This window comes from Rhyacophila brunnea, unplaced genomic scaffold, assembly GCF_057557595.1.
Source record: "Rhyacophila brunnea isolate RB1 unplaced genomic scaffold, BYU_Rbru_1.0 scaffold_24, whole genome shotgun sequence".
NCBI lineage: Eukaryota > Metazoa > Arthropoda > Insecta > Trichoptera > Rhyacophilidae > Rhyacophila > Rhyacophila brunnea.
Window position 1 is genome coordinate 22,441,008 of NW_028232904.1, and position 15,396 is coordinate 22,456,403.

Sequence of the window (15,396 nt, forward strand, 5' to 3'; positions counted from 1 at the left end):
TGCTTTTAATATTTTTTTATTTAGTTATTTTAAAAATTAATTACAATCCTCAGACTTAGATCCTTGATGGATACAGCATCTGAAAAAGAAAGAAACGAAAACAGATTAGAAAATATTCAAATCATTAAACAGATCATCATTTTTGTAAATTTGTTCAGTTAAAAATTATTTCCACATGAATGTTTTTATTCAGGTTTCAAATGTCAAAAGCATCATTGGTAAAAAGCATTGTCGTAAGGAAAGACGTAGACCATTTCATAATTGGACAACGTCGGTGATCCGGATTTCTTTTTGATAATCAGTTTCGTATGATTTGTATTCAACGTTATCTTGTCAGTGTTTTGTAAAAAGGGCGAATCAATTTTGGCAAAATCGAGATTTTAATGAAAAAACAATATGTACCTCACTCGCTTTGTTGTGTAAAAACGGCGAATTTGTATCTCCACAAGTACATAAAAACGATGGTTCGAGGTTCTTGGCAGCTGACATAGACAAGACCATTGCATAGAGGTATACTGTCACGCTCGAACAGGTGAGTCGTAGAGTAATTTGTTTGGTTAGTGACATCCAGTATTATTTTACACATGTTTTTCAAACACTGATGATTATTTATCCTCCATTAAATGTATTTGTGTCAGTTACAGGGTAACTATGCGTATTTCAATTGATTTTACTGGGAATATATTGCAGTGACGAAGGGTGGAGGTAAGCTGTAAGATCCGCTATAAATAGTGCACACTAAACTTTGTCAGTCATACCTATTTATTTTCATTGAAATAAGACTACAATTTACAGATGGTGTTTGTTAGTTTTTAAAATTTAATAAGCCCTGCGAAATCCAAGCCATAATAGATAATAGTCAAAAAATACTCATCTACCTATAAAATATCTAAAATTATGGAATTAAATCATAACTTTGAATGTTTTATGGATAAAATAATATTCTTTATCTATTATAGTTTGGTTTCGGCAGGGCTTAATGAATTAAAAAAAAAAATGAACCAACAATATGTGTAATTTGTATTCTGAATCCAACGAAAACAAATAAGTATAAATGAAAAAGTGTGCACAATTTTATCGTATCACCCAAAATATACCAAAACTATTATGGTACTGGTATTAAGGCACGGTTCAATTGATTTTTAAAACTAACTAATACCATCTGTGAATAATTATTGTAGTCTTAGTGCAATAAAAACATAATATAAGTATGACTGACAAGTTTAGTGTGCACTATTTACGGCAGACCTAAACAGCCTACCTTCACTACTGATATATAGTCACTTTGGTGGTGAATACAGCTACTCCACAGAAGTGGTAAAGGAAGTAAATTATACACAACATGGTTTTCTTAAAATGGTGGAAGGCTATAAAACACAAAAATGTGTTAAGTAAGACTTTAATTTACAAATAGCCATATCTTTAAATATTGCAGATGCGTCATAGACCTATTCCAGAGCATAACACTTATTAGGTCTGCACTCAAGTGTTGAAATCAAATAGCATTAAAATATCCAGTTAAAATGAGTTATATGATACAGCCGCTTGATGTTTATGGACACTCAAAATAAAGAAATAGTGATCCAGGATTACGAGATTTGAGTTTAATATGGCACATGGTCCAAAACCACATGTACTTTTAGTCTATGGATGGCCTCTTAGAGTGGATATACGGCTAATAGTTCATCATCTCCGTGTCCAGATGTTGTAAGAATACATTAGCCGGCTCTCACATCAAAACTCGCCACGCCTGCAACGTGACGAAGACGTCGATGTAACGCCATCGTTATTCTCAAAACACGCATTGCCAAATGGAGCTCCGCAGATTGGTCGAATGCAACTGTTTAGTTTGAGAAAAACATCTGCTGTTGCAATCAATAAGTGCTTCTCGGACTCCGAGTCAAAAACACCAGGTCGCATACAAACACCTACCAATTGGTCATTCCTATACCAGCTCGCCGGATTCAAATTATATACGTTTCGAAGATTACGTGCGACTGTCACTAGGTAGATCTGTGCGGTCTTCATATGCAACATAGTATCGCCGTTCTTGGAAGGTTCGATTTATGGCTGTGCGGCAGACGAGGCAAGTTAAGATGTGAGAGCCGGCTTATGGTCAAAAATAATTGTACAAACTACGGATGGTAGAAAATTATTGAGAGAACGAATGACATTTTCATCGAGCAGCATTGCACAATGTGATATGTATGAGATAAATTTTATTATTTTGACTGAAGTCCACATCACAAAATCAAGATTAGGATTAAAGCGGCATGGAGAGCTGAGCTTTTGACAAAATTATCTTCTGCAATCGAAACATAGGTCTGGTATTCAATGGATGGCTATCAGATGTTACATGAAATGAGTACTGCTCTACCGAGCCTAAATAATAAAGGAACACACTATCTGCAGTCTTTGGTGACCACCAGGTAACCATGGTTAATGGTCATGCTTGTAACATGATATAAGAATGAAGTAGGTAATGAAATCTTACGATTCTGATCCTGTGTCCCATAGCCTTGGCGGGCAGATTCCTATGGAACTTAGCCCTGACAGCGCCTGAACCCCCATGGGGTCGGGTCACCTTGCCCCAGATTCCGCGAACCTTGGTCTTCTTGCCTTTGGGTCCTCCAGGGACGCAGGTGCGTTTCTTGGCGCGGTACACGAACACACAGCGCTTACCAACGTAGAACGCGCTGTCTTCCTTGTAACGGCAACCTTCGATCTGGAAAATGAAATTTGTGTTCAGAAGTTGCAGTAATAAATTAATAAAATGCCTTTTATAGTTTATACACAAAAGTTCTGACATTTCAGGCATCGGGCTCTTTGATTAGAAAGTTATTTATCATGAATCAGGATTACTGACCCAAAGAGGTTTGACAGCTGCACCGTGATACCTCGACCACAATACAATTTCACCTATTCATCGAGATAGCGTCGTAGCATTGAAAAGTAATTATCCCACTTGTTAAATTGTTTACTAATATTTTTAATTTAAATTAAAATAAAATCTGCCAAAAGTTGATAGAAAGCATGGTTACATGTAAATTGTACATAAAACATTTCACAGTGGCACAGTTGGCCGTGAGCTTTCTTATTGGAAAGAGATGACCGTATGTATACTATACGGTCTCCAATTTCATTAGATTCAATATGAATATTAATTCAATTTTCATAGCTGATTTTGACAAAATTCATGAATTCATGAATGAAAACCTAACAAATAATCCAGTATATCGGCTATTTTCAAAATTTGTTTGCTGCTGGCTTCCTGTAAACCGACAAGAACCGTGTTTTATTTAGACAAGAATTGTATCTCAGTACTATAATACAACCCAAAGAGGTCTTCAATATAAGACCATATATTTCTGATTAAAACATTTCACGGTGAAGTGTGATATGGCGAACTGCATACATACAAGTTTGCTTAGACCCATCACTTTAAATTATTAACTGATAATAGTTGTTGATGAATACCTTACCACAGAAAAAAAAAACTACCAACTTATACTTTTTGACAAAAACAAGGTGTAAAGTTAATTTACGAAGGAGACGCTGTACTGTGATAATTACAGGTATAGGTAAATCATTCTACAGTGGCACCATAGGCGATTCGTGCATGTATTGAATTGCTTGCGACAATGCCTGTTTCAATGCTAGCAAATAATACCACTACAACTGCAAGCCGCATTTGTCTTACCCATGGTGCCACTGTAAAACGATTTACCTATATCTATTGTCATAATGATGTGATTAATGGGATGAATGTCAAACCTCTTTTGGATCAGTAATCCCTTCGAATCCCCTAGCGAGATCAAGAGGAAATAATGTCGATAGCTATTTCGGTTTTCACCCATTATCATTATCCAAACTATTATAAATTTCATTGGGAATGTGTCTGTCAAACCTCTTTTGGATCAGCAATCCCTTCGAATCTCCTAGCCAGATCAAGAGGAAATAATGTCGATAGCTATTTCGGTTTTCACCCATTAACATTATCCAAACTATTATAAATTTCATTGGGAATGTGTCAATGCAATTATTACAATACGATGAATAAAGATAATTTCATCCGACGGTGAACAAACTAATAAATACTTTGTGCAGAGACCAATTCATAAATTATTTTTAGGAAGAGCTGCTTCTAGTCATATTGATTGGGAAAGAGGTAAAGGCTTTGGCACACAGAACGCGATCTTGTCACAGCGAGCTAGTTATGTTCGCAGGGGCAGCGATACAGTTGTACAAAATCGACAAGGCGATCTGTGGAATGGTGGAAGAAACGGAGTTCTTTATCGAACATCTTCAGTTTTAGCAAGTCATGTAGTTCCTCAAAACTTACATGTGACATGAAAATATAGAAAAAATCTATCTTCATGAAATTGAAACTGGTCTAAATATGAAATTAGTTACAAGTGACTTATTGCAGGTTCATTTGCAGAGAACTTCACACTACTGCCATCACACTTGCCAATTTACAGGGCGTATAAAAATACAATCTGTCACAATGAGTAGATAAGTTGCCAAAAATCTACACTTCAGCATTATTTGGTTGAAAAATCTGTAATACTTCTGTAAAACCGTTTATAACTGCACTTGAGTAAGTATATAATCACAATGAACAAAAATCAGAATGGCAATTGAGCGATGTTAATAGTCGTCGAATGTAGAGATTACCAACTTAACCATGCTACATGCGCTTGCTAAATAATTTCAAATGTCATAACAGAACTAAAATATAAAGCTCCCTGTATTTATTGTCCAAATTCTTATGTCATTTCCACACTGGCAACACGTTGCTGGCAACCTTAAGTTCGTTTCTTTCAACATGAACGAAACAAATCAAATTAAACCATAGACAATATACATACAAATTGTAGTTGACCGGAAATGGTTTGAGATTTGACGTTTGGTTCAGTGTATCATTGAAAATCAAACCGTTCTCGGACCATCAGAAATGGTTTGACATGAAACGTCAAACCAATTCGGACGATCCATAGACTAATGGCAATCTGTCAAAGTGTTTTGGCATTTCGGCATTTATATATCGTGAGGTGTTCATATTAATATGTTAGATATTTACACCATAGGAGTTCACTTGAATTATAATTTATTTTCATTTTATTTATATTTTGTAACGGAGATTCTAAACTACAAACTGTGTTAAATCAACCCGGAATGATCTTTATATTACCCAGGGAATTTAATATGTTCGATTGTCGTCTAAGTCACAATATCATACTGTCGACATGAACAAGTGGTCAATTATGAAAAGCTCTAATCAAAAGTAATTTTTAAAAACTCGTCATACCTATAAATCTTATAAATTAACTAAATGGCTACCTATTTATGAAGCATTCTTTATATTTTGTATATTTAAAATGAATGAATACGACAGTTTGTTAAATTTGTATTATTGTAGACCACGATAGGAGGTTAGAATTTCATAACAAGTTCACGTTTCAAATATGTTTCTGTTTTAGAGACTAATTTAATATGAATTAATTTTAAGTACTGGCAACACTAATTAGTTGTCAGAAAAGCGTTTCCGTGGACATTCTACCAAACGGTTCCAAATCAAATAAATCCAACGGTGCCATTTGATTCGTTCAGTTCAGGTTCAATGATACGAACTTCTTGTTAGATTTTACGATAATTATGACAATAATCGTAAAATTTCTTAGGCCATGATAATTATTATCGTAAAATTGAGGTTGCCAGCAACTTGTTGCCAATGTGGACACGGCATTAGGCTAAAATAGTGAACACGGAAATAAAACAAAGGTAAACTCGACGTTGATTTGCCATTGATCAGTTAAAATTTTGTCCACAAAAACAAAATTGTTTTTGCCTTCAGGTTTCAAATGTCAAAACATCATTTCAATGGCAGAATATTTGTAAATAAGACCTATATAATTGAGACAAAATTGATGTCACAAATAGTTTGTGATGTTTTAATCACTACTAAAGCAACTAGATTTTAGCTACAAAGATGGCCTTTAATTTGAAAAACGTACGTTGCTTGTTGTAAAATGTCTTTGATGGTTCATAATTAAATTATGAGTATATTAAGTAGTGACTGATACTGAGGTATGAAAAATAGCTGTCAGTGCGAGTAGGTACTTCAAATTTTTTAAATAATATAAATTTACCTTCAAAAGTGCTGTGCCTTCGTGTTGATTTCTCAGACCTCGCTTGTATCCAGTGAAGATAGCCTTAGCGTATAGTCTTCCATGCCTCTTTTGTCGGATTCTGACAGGTTTGACTGTTTCAACCGCCGCTGGTGCAGCTGGCTTAGTTACTTTTTTTTCGGCGGGCTTGGGCTTTGAGCCGGACGCCTTGGGTTTGGGTGCTGCTGCCGCATCGGCCATTGCTACAATAATACACAAAAATTAATTCAACACGAAACTGACATGTGTACCCACGGCACAACTAACAGAGGTTATGAATCTGACACATATTTCATCGCAAAACATCCATGCACGGAACACAATTAAATTAGCCGGAACGATCTCAATCCAACACTGATAAAGTAAACTATTGGTTTTTAATGATAATATGGTATTTAAGTGATTATTTACGTTATAAATATTTTAAATAAAAACTTGGATTCACGAATTCCACCTACCGGATATTGTCAATGGAAGTGAAAGAAATGTTAAATTGTTTTGACGAAAGATGTCGCCAGTAAGCCAGTGCTGCCAGTTAACAAAAAATATAGTTTATGGCTGATCAGGATACTTGTCAAAATTATTAAACAAGATAAAATATTATAATCATAAAGATTTTTTGTACTGTACAATAATTATAAACAATACATAGGTAATATTTTTATGTGAAAGTGAGTACGATTTTTTAGTAAACATAATATTAGATGATGTCATTGAGATAGGGGTTTGCTCTTCCTTCTTCGCGTGAGGCTATATTCTACTAATTTATTTTCATTTTTCTGGTCGTTGGTCATTCCTTCCTTTTTATTTACTGGTCATAACCGGGCATCACTTTTCTATATAGGGAGTTTGGGACTCCTTTGTCATTATGATAAGGCTCAAGGAACCAAGTAGAAGTTACTTGGACTTCAAAGTAAACATGAATAATAAGAGTTTTATTAGGTAAAACTTCTTTCATTATTCGAATTTGACTTTGAAGTCCATGAGATATCTGCTATCACCTGGTGTTCGGTATGCCAAATTCCTGTATGTGACAATGATTCATTGACGAGGTATAGACCATCGTGCCGTTCAATGTATAGGGTTGAATAGAGAAGTTAATGGGTTCCTTTCTCCTTATGATGGTGGTGTGTCCATCGTTCTCTGGTAGCAGTCATGAAATTTAATGTCGACTCCTAACGCTAGTTACCTCTTTCTATCTAAGATATCATCTATCGGGTATTTTTACAGTTTAAGGAAGCCTCCGCTGATCGAACACTGCCTGGAGGTTCTTGAACCCCTGTTTCTAACAGTACTGACATTATCCAATTCCCTATAACTATCCTGGTGGCTGGTTTTGGTGGTCCTATTGAAGATATAAATAATTCCGAAATATTCCCACCTTCCTCTCTCCTTGGGTTTGACACGCAGACGAGTTTCCGTAACCAGAATACTGGGTCGATGTTCTGACACGTGGAAGCTTCTATTCCGATTAACGGTGCTTGGCGGTATCTGTCTTTGCGCCAAGCATTGGCCATATAATTATGTGGTCACCTTTATCCACTAACCATTTTCTACTATTACTGAGTAGTGTGATGTCATGAACCCTTCGTCCCGATGCGAGAAGCAGCCGAGTAGCTGTCCTGCGAGACGTTTCGTACAGGTTGTACTCCACCGGTGTTGTTTTCCTAAGATGATCTACCTACCACTCGTCTTGGATCCCAAACCGGTGGTTTGACGGGTTTGGATTTATGTACTGAAATTGCCTTTAATATAATATAATTATTATTGTGTTGTACTACCACGTTGCTGCTGATATCTCCAATGATATCGGTTTGCAAAATGTGGCTATGGCTGACTTATTCACCAGGATGGTGTTGTAGTGTACGACAAACCCTCCTTGTTGTGCAAGTAGCCTAGGTATCTGGCCAATTCCATTGGTTGAGGGCATTGGCTGATCCATTAGGTTCATCCGTATCTACTAGTGTCGTATGTATGGGAGTGATATTGTATAAGGAGGTACTATCGCCCATCGTCGTAAGTCCGCTCCCCAAAAGCATTGTTTCCATCGGTTCCACCAGTAAGAACTTCCCTTTTGCTGAGTTCAGATGCGCTAGGACTCGTGGAAGTAAGTTTGGTGGTGAAAATATCCACGCCAGTCTGAAGTCCCATACTTGGCTGAAGGCGTCGTGAAACAGAGCGCCACTGTCTGTAAGTGGGCTCGCACATCAGAACTCGCCGCATGCGTCTTACGACGAATTCGTCGATGTGACGTTATCGTAAACCAAGAAACAAACGTTATCAAATGGAGCTTCGCAGATTGGCCGATGCAACTGCAACTCTGCGACCCTGCGACATTCGTCTAGTTGCATTGGCCAAAGCCTGCATGTCGATCTCAAAAAATGTCGGCTCCGCGCAAGCGCACAGCCTGCGGCCATCGGCCATCTCTGTCTCTGTCTACACTGTCATTGCTCGCTCATCGCTGGTCACCGCGCTTGACGTTTGTTCATACAATCAACACAATAAAAATAGCAGACGAGAGACTTCTCCTTTTTCGCGTTTGACGTTTGCCGCTAGGCAGATGTGCGAGGTTGTAGCATGCAACATTCGCCGGCAGTCTCAGAAGTCTTTGATTTATGGCCGTCAGGCACACAAGGCGAGTTGTGATGTGCGAGCCGGCTAACGTCTCGTGAGACATACGTTGCAACGAAATGTGCTGTTTCTCTTGCGAATAAATTCACCTCGCGAACTCCCCATCTTTGAAACAGGGAGATGGTTGCGGTATTGATGAGGTGCCATTCGGAAATGAGTAGTCTGAGGGAGAGATGTTCTGTTACACAGTTGTACTTTCTGCGGAGGTATTGCGCAGTAAGCCTGATATTGGCTCGACTGCTAAATACTAGGATCTGTCGGGAAAGGTTTAAGAGGGTGACGGACTTTGTGCCGCCCTCGTTGTTGATGTAATATACCACCACTGTTTTGTTGTCTGTCTGCAGAAGCAGATCTAATCCTTTGATTGCTTGTACCTACCCAAGATTGAATTGCAGAGAGAACTGCAAACATTTCCTTCCTGTTGGAATGCCATGCCATGGCAACTAGTCTTGTTTCCACGTACCTGATAGTAGTGTTCATTCAGTTGGGCTCCCCAGCCTGTGTCGGCTGCATCTGTCGTCAGGAAGTGATTGAATGTCATTATGTGTGAAGTCTGAGGATCCTATCGCCTGGAGCCACCACATGATGTCCTGTTGGGCCTGTGGTGGGATTGCCGTCAATTGGCGAGGATGAGACCTCGACAATATTGATGACTAACCGTTGTAGCCGTCAGAAATGCAACATTCCTCGTGTAGGTTGGATGCGAAGTTGAGTCGCCCCAGAAGGGATTGGACATGTGCTTGTCTGAGGGACCAACTGCCTTCTTGTACATGCGTTAGCAGAAGGTGACGGAGTGCTACACACTTCTCCGGCGACAGGAACCTCCGATTGTTGTGTGTGTCCCACGTGATGTCCAGGAACCCTTATTGTTGGCTTGGGATCAGACAGGATCTTTTTATATTAGTTATCCACCCTAAAGACTGTAGGAAGATTATCCTATATTCCACCTGAACCGAGACTGTTTCTCGGATTGGTTGGCTACTAAGAAGTCGTCTAGGTAATTGAATATTCTCAGCCATTCTTTCGTAGGCGTTCGGTGACCCAATTAGTCATGGACGCAAACATACTCGGAGCGGCTGACAGCATGAACGGGAGACACGTGAATTGTAGGAGCTACCCTCGGTAGGCTAGGTACTCGAACGAATCGGCGATGTTGAGAAGCTATGGGTACCTGGAGGTACGCCAGGCTTAGATCTATTATTACTAGCCAGTCTTCTTTTTGTAAGAAGGCTGGAACCTTGTAATAGTGAATTAGTTTGAATGGCTTTGGCTGTAGGAACGCATTCAAACGTTTTTGGTTGAAAACAGGGCCTAGAATCCTGTCTCGTTTCTTGATCAGAAACAGGCTTGGGAGAGAACTGGGGGTTGGACCTGCTTCTTCTAGAACCCCTGAGTTCTTTAACTTCTTGATCTGGAGTGTGACCTCTGCTGATTGTCACGTTTGAAATTCTTTCCGTAAAAGTAAAGAAGGACTTACCTACCAATGATGGTTTCCGCACATAAGGTATGCGGGCTCCGGCTATCATTTTTACCAATGTTGGGAGGGGGGCACCCTCCACGATCCAGACTCCCAGAAAGTCTCTTAGGCGGCCCCCAATATTGTTGGTCGTCCAGATGCGGTCACCTCCACTTGGAGTACGGACCTTTGGTGGAGCCACCTCCCCTGGAGAACTCCCTTCCCACAAGACGTCGCCCCTAGGGAGTACCCCGGCCATAATGTGAGTTCGAGGGACTCTGAGCTCAGAGGAATCCTTGATAGTCCCTCCCGAGTGAAGGTATCCTTCACTGAGGACAAAATCAGCCGGCGCCGAGCTTGTATAATCTCGGCACATTTCCCGGTGAGGATCTGAGTCATGTCCACGCACATTTTATAATGCGTTGTCCCAAAACCCTCTTGTTTGTACAGGCCCATCGCTGTCATGATGTTTTAAGGATTGGTTGCCCAATCCACTAACCCTTGTATACCAGAAGCTGTCCCGTTGGGTAAACATCGGATACTGGAGGGCCGCGATGGTCCTCTCCGTCAGATGGTTAGCTGATGACGAGTGGTCGTACCGACGCAACTCGTCATTGAGCCCTAACTCTACGAACGTAGGGGCCGCCAAGAATTGTTTTTGGGCGTTGTGCCACTCCTTGCCGGCCCCCCTGCTGAAATAAGGTACGTAACGAGGATACCTCAAACATCAGCATCTTAATCGATGCTCGTACGTTGAGATTTTCCTCCTGTGACAGTTCTGCTTCGCCGTCTGGTGTTAATTGCTTTTATAGTATCCTCCTCACGGTCATCCAGATGTTGCGCCATAATCACTGATCAGTTAATGCTTCAAATACACTCTATGACGATCGGTCATATATATGTCGAAAAACACGTTTCTTATGTTGGCGTCCTGTGTCATAGGGTGTCACAGAGTGTAAATAGGATGTCATAGCTGTCATACAATATGTATGTATAATATGTCGGAATGGCATAGATTTGATCATAGACACTAAAATAAGGAATCCAAATCCAGAATGATAAAGGAGTCCGAAACTCCCGAAACATAAAAAAGGGACGCGCGGGTATGGCCAGTAAACAAAAAGGGAGGATTGACCAACGACAAGAAAAAGGAAAATAAATTAGTAGAATATAACCTCACGCGAAGAAGGAAGAGCAAACCCTATCTCAAAGACTTCAAAGTCTAATTCGAATAATACTTAGTTGAAGCTTAGTTGAATATTGTACTTTTTCATTCGCGCCGGAATACACAAAAACATAGTTACCTACCTAAACATTATTATTATTGTAAACAGTTTTTATGCAACTTTTAAATTTAATGCGTTTATAATAATAAGTACCTAGGGTACAATTCGGTTATGAGAAATACAACGGCAAACACATTTTGAAAATAGCCGATATACTGGATTATTTGTTAGGTTAACCTAACCAAACCTAACCTAACTTAACCCAACCTAACCCAACCTAAACTAACCCAAACTAACAAATAATCCAGTATATCGGGTATTTTCAAAATGTGTTTTCCGCTGTATTCCTCATAACCGAACTGTACCGTACCTAGGTACCCAATGTTGGTCTGGACCAGTGATGCCAACCGTACTATAATAATTATAGTACTTACAATACTATAATTTTGATTCCGCGAAAAATGTAAAATACTATAATTTTACGCCAAATATACCAAAATACTATAATTTTAAAGGATTCAAGACGAAAAATGTTCCTTTACTATATATTTTTTAGAAATACTATAATTTTTACGCCTTCGTACTATAATCAGTATAGAAAAAGATGGCAACACTGGTCTGGACTAGATTTTTGGAAGAACACAATTATTTTATTAATAAAACATTGATAAAATGCTTATCTAGTAGGTACCTACAAATATAAATTATTTTTTATACACGACATCTATTAATAGCTAGTATAAGCTTTATATAAAACCGTTTTAAAGATGATTACAAAAATTTTTTTTTTTGGTAGATGGTATCCGTGCAATAACTAAAAACTTTGTTGAATCACGCAGAGATGTCCATTCGAAATTTTATAATAATATTGATAATAATATTTTGAACCTTCTAATTATTATTGTTATGTATTTATTTTGTAATAATAATATAATACAACATGTTATGATTTTAGTAATAATACATTTTATGACTTATGAAATTATACATTTTAAAATATGAATAACCAACATATTATTTTAATGATGTACTAATTCATTATGTCGGTAGCATATTCAATTATTTCTTTAAATAAGTAGTTATAATAGTAAAAGGTGATATTCTATCACAGAGCTCTGTAAGTGATAAGTAAATAATTAGGTAATTACATAATATAAAAAAAGCTATATAATAATATTAATGTACAAGAGGACTTTTTCTAGATTGGCTCAAATTAAAAATCGTATGTATGCAACACTATCAATAAAATTATGCAGAGTTATTCCAATGACAAAATACACTTTAATAATACCAGTGGCGTCCCTAGGCAAAGTGCCGCCCTTGGACAGACTGGAAATGCAAATCATAAAATCACATTAGTAAACACTATAAATAATAATCAGAGAACACACATGTGATAACACTAAAACTGTAAAATATTGATATTTATTTTCAAAACCTATATCTTGAAGCTTTCTTAAAAATACAATATTCAAAGTCAGAATAATAATTATTGTTGAAATGGTCATTGTTTTTTGTACATATATTAGAAGCCCTTGAAAGGACCTACGTAATCAACCACCTACCAAACTGACCCGACTTAGTCATTATTTATCTATAATATGAATATCATCAACATTTGGATACTTTTCGGTGTTCTTAATAGATTAAATTGCATTTACCGGAGTAGTCTGTTTCACCAAAACAGAAAGGCTTTCTTATTGATGCATTTCAAAATACATTTATATTTTAACTCTATTATATTGTACTATACTATAATAATTATATTATTTAATTAAATTTAATTAATTTTAATAAAATTTAATTATATATATATATATTTATATACTTACAATTATTGTAAGTATATATATTATGTAATTTCTATAAACCGATTCATTCCTCCTTGGGTGTGCCACCCTTTGTAATATTACCGCCCCTATCCTGCGCATAGTCAGCCTGCCCCCCCGGGACGTCACTGAATAATATTATGGAGTATTTAAAACTACGATTTTTAAAAATAATAATGAAAGTTTTATTAAAAGAATATTCATAAAATATAGGGTAACAATTATAGTCTCCGGAATAATAATTGTTCCATAGATACCTAATTTTACTAATCAATATGTTATACATAGGTGTATTGAAAGTTAGGTTCCTTTTTTAACGTTTTTTTATACGGGACGTATGACGTAGGCAGTTATGTGGATTTTTGAGAATGTTCTTTGAAATAGTCAAAATTGTTTCTTGTGTAAAAACAACTTGTTTTACACTAATTGTAGCAAAACATTTTTATAACTTTATGTAACTTGTGTATTTCAGAACTATTTAAATAATAGGAACATTTTATAGTAGGTATGCACATAGTATTTAGTTATTAATGAATATGGCGAATGTACCTATATAATAAAGCATTATCTTGAATATACCTAAGCGCTCGAAATGGAAAATTGTACGAACCGGAGCGTTCGATAATTTTTCGAAAATATGTATTTTTAATTTTTTTAATTTTATGTAAGTAACTTTAAAAAAAAATGTGTTTGATTTTTTGTTATATTTTTGATTATAAATATTTTTGTTTGGCTGGGATTAGGCAGGGTTAAATTGTATTTTGAAAACTTACAAACACTATCTACACATTGAAGCCTTAGTTCAATGGAAACACATACGATTGACTGAGAAAGTTTAGTGTGCACTATTTATGTCAGATCTTAACAGCTTGCCTTCACCCTTCGCCAATGTGTAGTACCTACTGTGACACCCCCGTATGGTCCCCATTTGGGGATGTCTTTGTGTATCTGGAGACGCCCGAATCGGTATCAAAGCCAACAAATAATAAAGCGCTGATTACGAAAATAAATAATGTTAAAAGTCGGCCGGCAACATTGTCTTTGACCGTTGGAGATATGCAACGTCGCCCAAGAAAAAAAACCGTTGGGAATGATTTTTTCAAGATGGCGCTGAGATCGCGACAAGCAGCAAAATCGCGAACGCGTACATTTCGCCCTCCGTAGAATTAAATTATAAAAAAATGTAACCATATAGTATAATAAACGTAAATAAACCTCGCCGTTTCTGATAACAATTCCGGTGTCAATTATCTACCTCCAAATCCTAAAACGCAGACGATAAACCAGAAACTAAAAATAAAAGTGACAGTTGAGAAATTCTCATACCAAAATGGAGGGGAATGATAAGTGGCCCCAATCAACGTGGGACTACGCTTCTTGATTTTAATCGTCTGGAATCAAGAAGCAGGTGACATTTCTTTCACCCGGACACACACCCTGAGATCCAAACACCGGAATAGGAAACGGCGAGGAAGAAACATCCAGAGGCTTGCCTCTGGTGGCGCTCAACAAAGTATAATAATAAGCAGTAGAAAGAGGATGCTGCTAAAGCCAAGCCAGTGGAGAAAAGAGCAGAAACACCCGGATTGCGAAGTCATGGCTCCCGATGTACTCCCGACCAACTGCATCCGCCAGCGAACTTGGCCCACAGACGAGTGTATCGGCCCTGGCTCCAACGAGGGAAAACGGCATCAAATGCCCTGCATCATCAGCCGCTTGAGCCCTCTTCGTCAACAGCAGCGTGTCTGTGAGCCTTGCAATCAGCCCTGGCCCAGATGCACCAGGATGAAGAGAGCTACAAAGAGGCCTTCTTCAGCTGAGCAAAGCAGCCTCCATCAGCGGATAGCAGCCAAGCAGCATCCTCAGCCATTAGCATCATAGATTAGTTAGTTTTAAGTGTTCTGTGTTTGGAAGCGATGTAAAATAAATTATTTCAGTGCTTAAAGTGGAAAATTTTACAACCCGGAGCGGTTGTATGAGGCAGAATGGCGTTCCGGTCCATTTCGGGCCCTGATATATTTTTAACAAGAATTTTATAAACTTTAAAGCCTTTTTAGTGATAAATTAAGTTTTATTCATATTAT

At 37.7% G+C, this 15,396-nt stretch overlaps 1 protein-coding gene across 2 annotated transcripts; it reads right to left on the minus strand.

Moving 5' to 3' along the window:
- Positions 1-6,654, minus strand: RpL35A (ribosomal protein L35A). Of its 2 annotated transcripts, none has more exons than XM_085951078.1 (4): positions 6,629-6,654; positions 6,153-6,373; positions 2,495-2,725; positions 1-79 (listed from the first exon to the last, which is right to left on the minus strand). In XM_085951078.1, exons 2-4 carry the CDS (start codon positions 6,369-6,371, stop codon positions 56-58), a joined length of 474 nt encoding a protein of 157 aa, XP_085807204.1. In that variant the 5' UTR covers positions 6,372-6,373; positions 6,629-6,654; the 3' UTR covers positions 1-55. The 2 variants fall into 2 exon arrangements, with proteins under 2 accessions (XP_085807204.1, XP_085807205.1); XM_085951079.1 differs by having other exon boundaries at positions 6,582-6,653.
- Between the last annotated feature and the right edge of the window lie 8,742 nt (positions 6,655-15,396).

Coding starts and splice junctions, on each gene's coding strand:
- RpL35A (XM_085951078.1), bottom strand. CDS start 6,371: ATGGCCGATGCGGCAGCAGCACCCAAACCCAAGGCGTCCGGCTCAAAG. Junction 2,726..6,152: donor AAGGCACAGCACTTTTGAAG/GTAAATTTATAT, acceptor TTCATTTTCCAG/ATCGAAGGTTGCCGTTACAA. Junction 80..2,494: donor TGGGACACAGGATCAGAATC/GTAAGATTTCAT, acceptor TTTCTTTTTCAG/ATGCTGTATCCATCAAGGAT.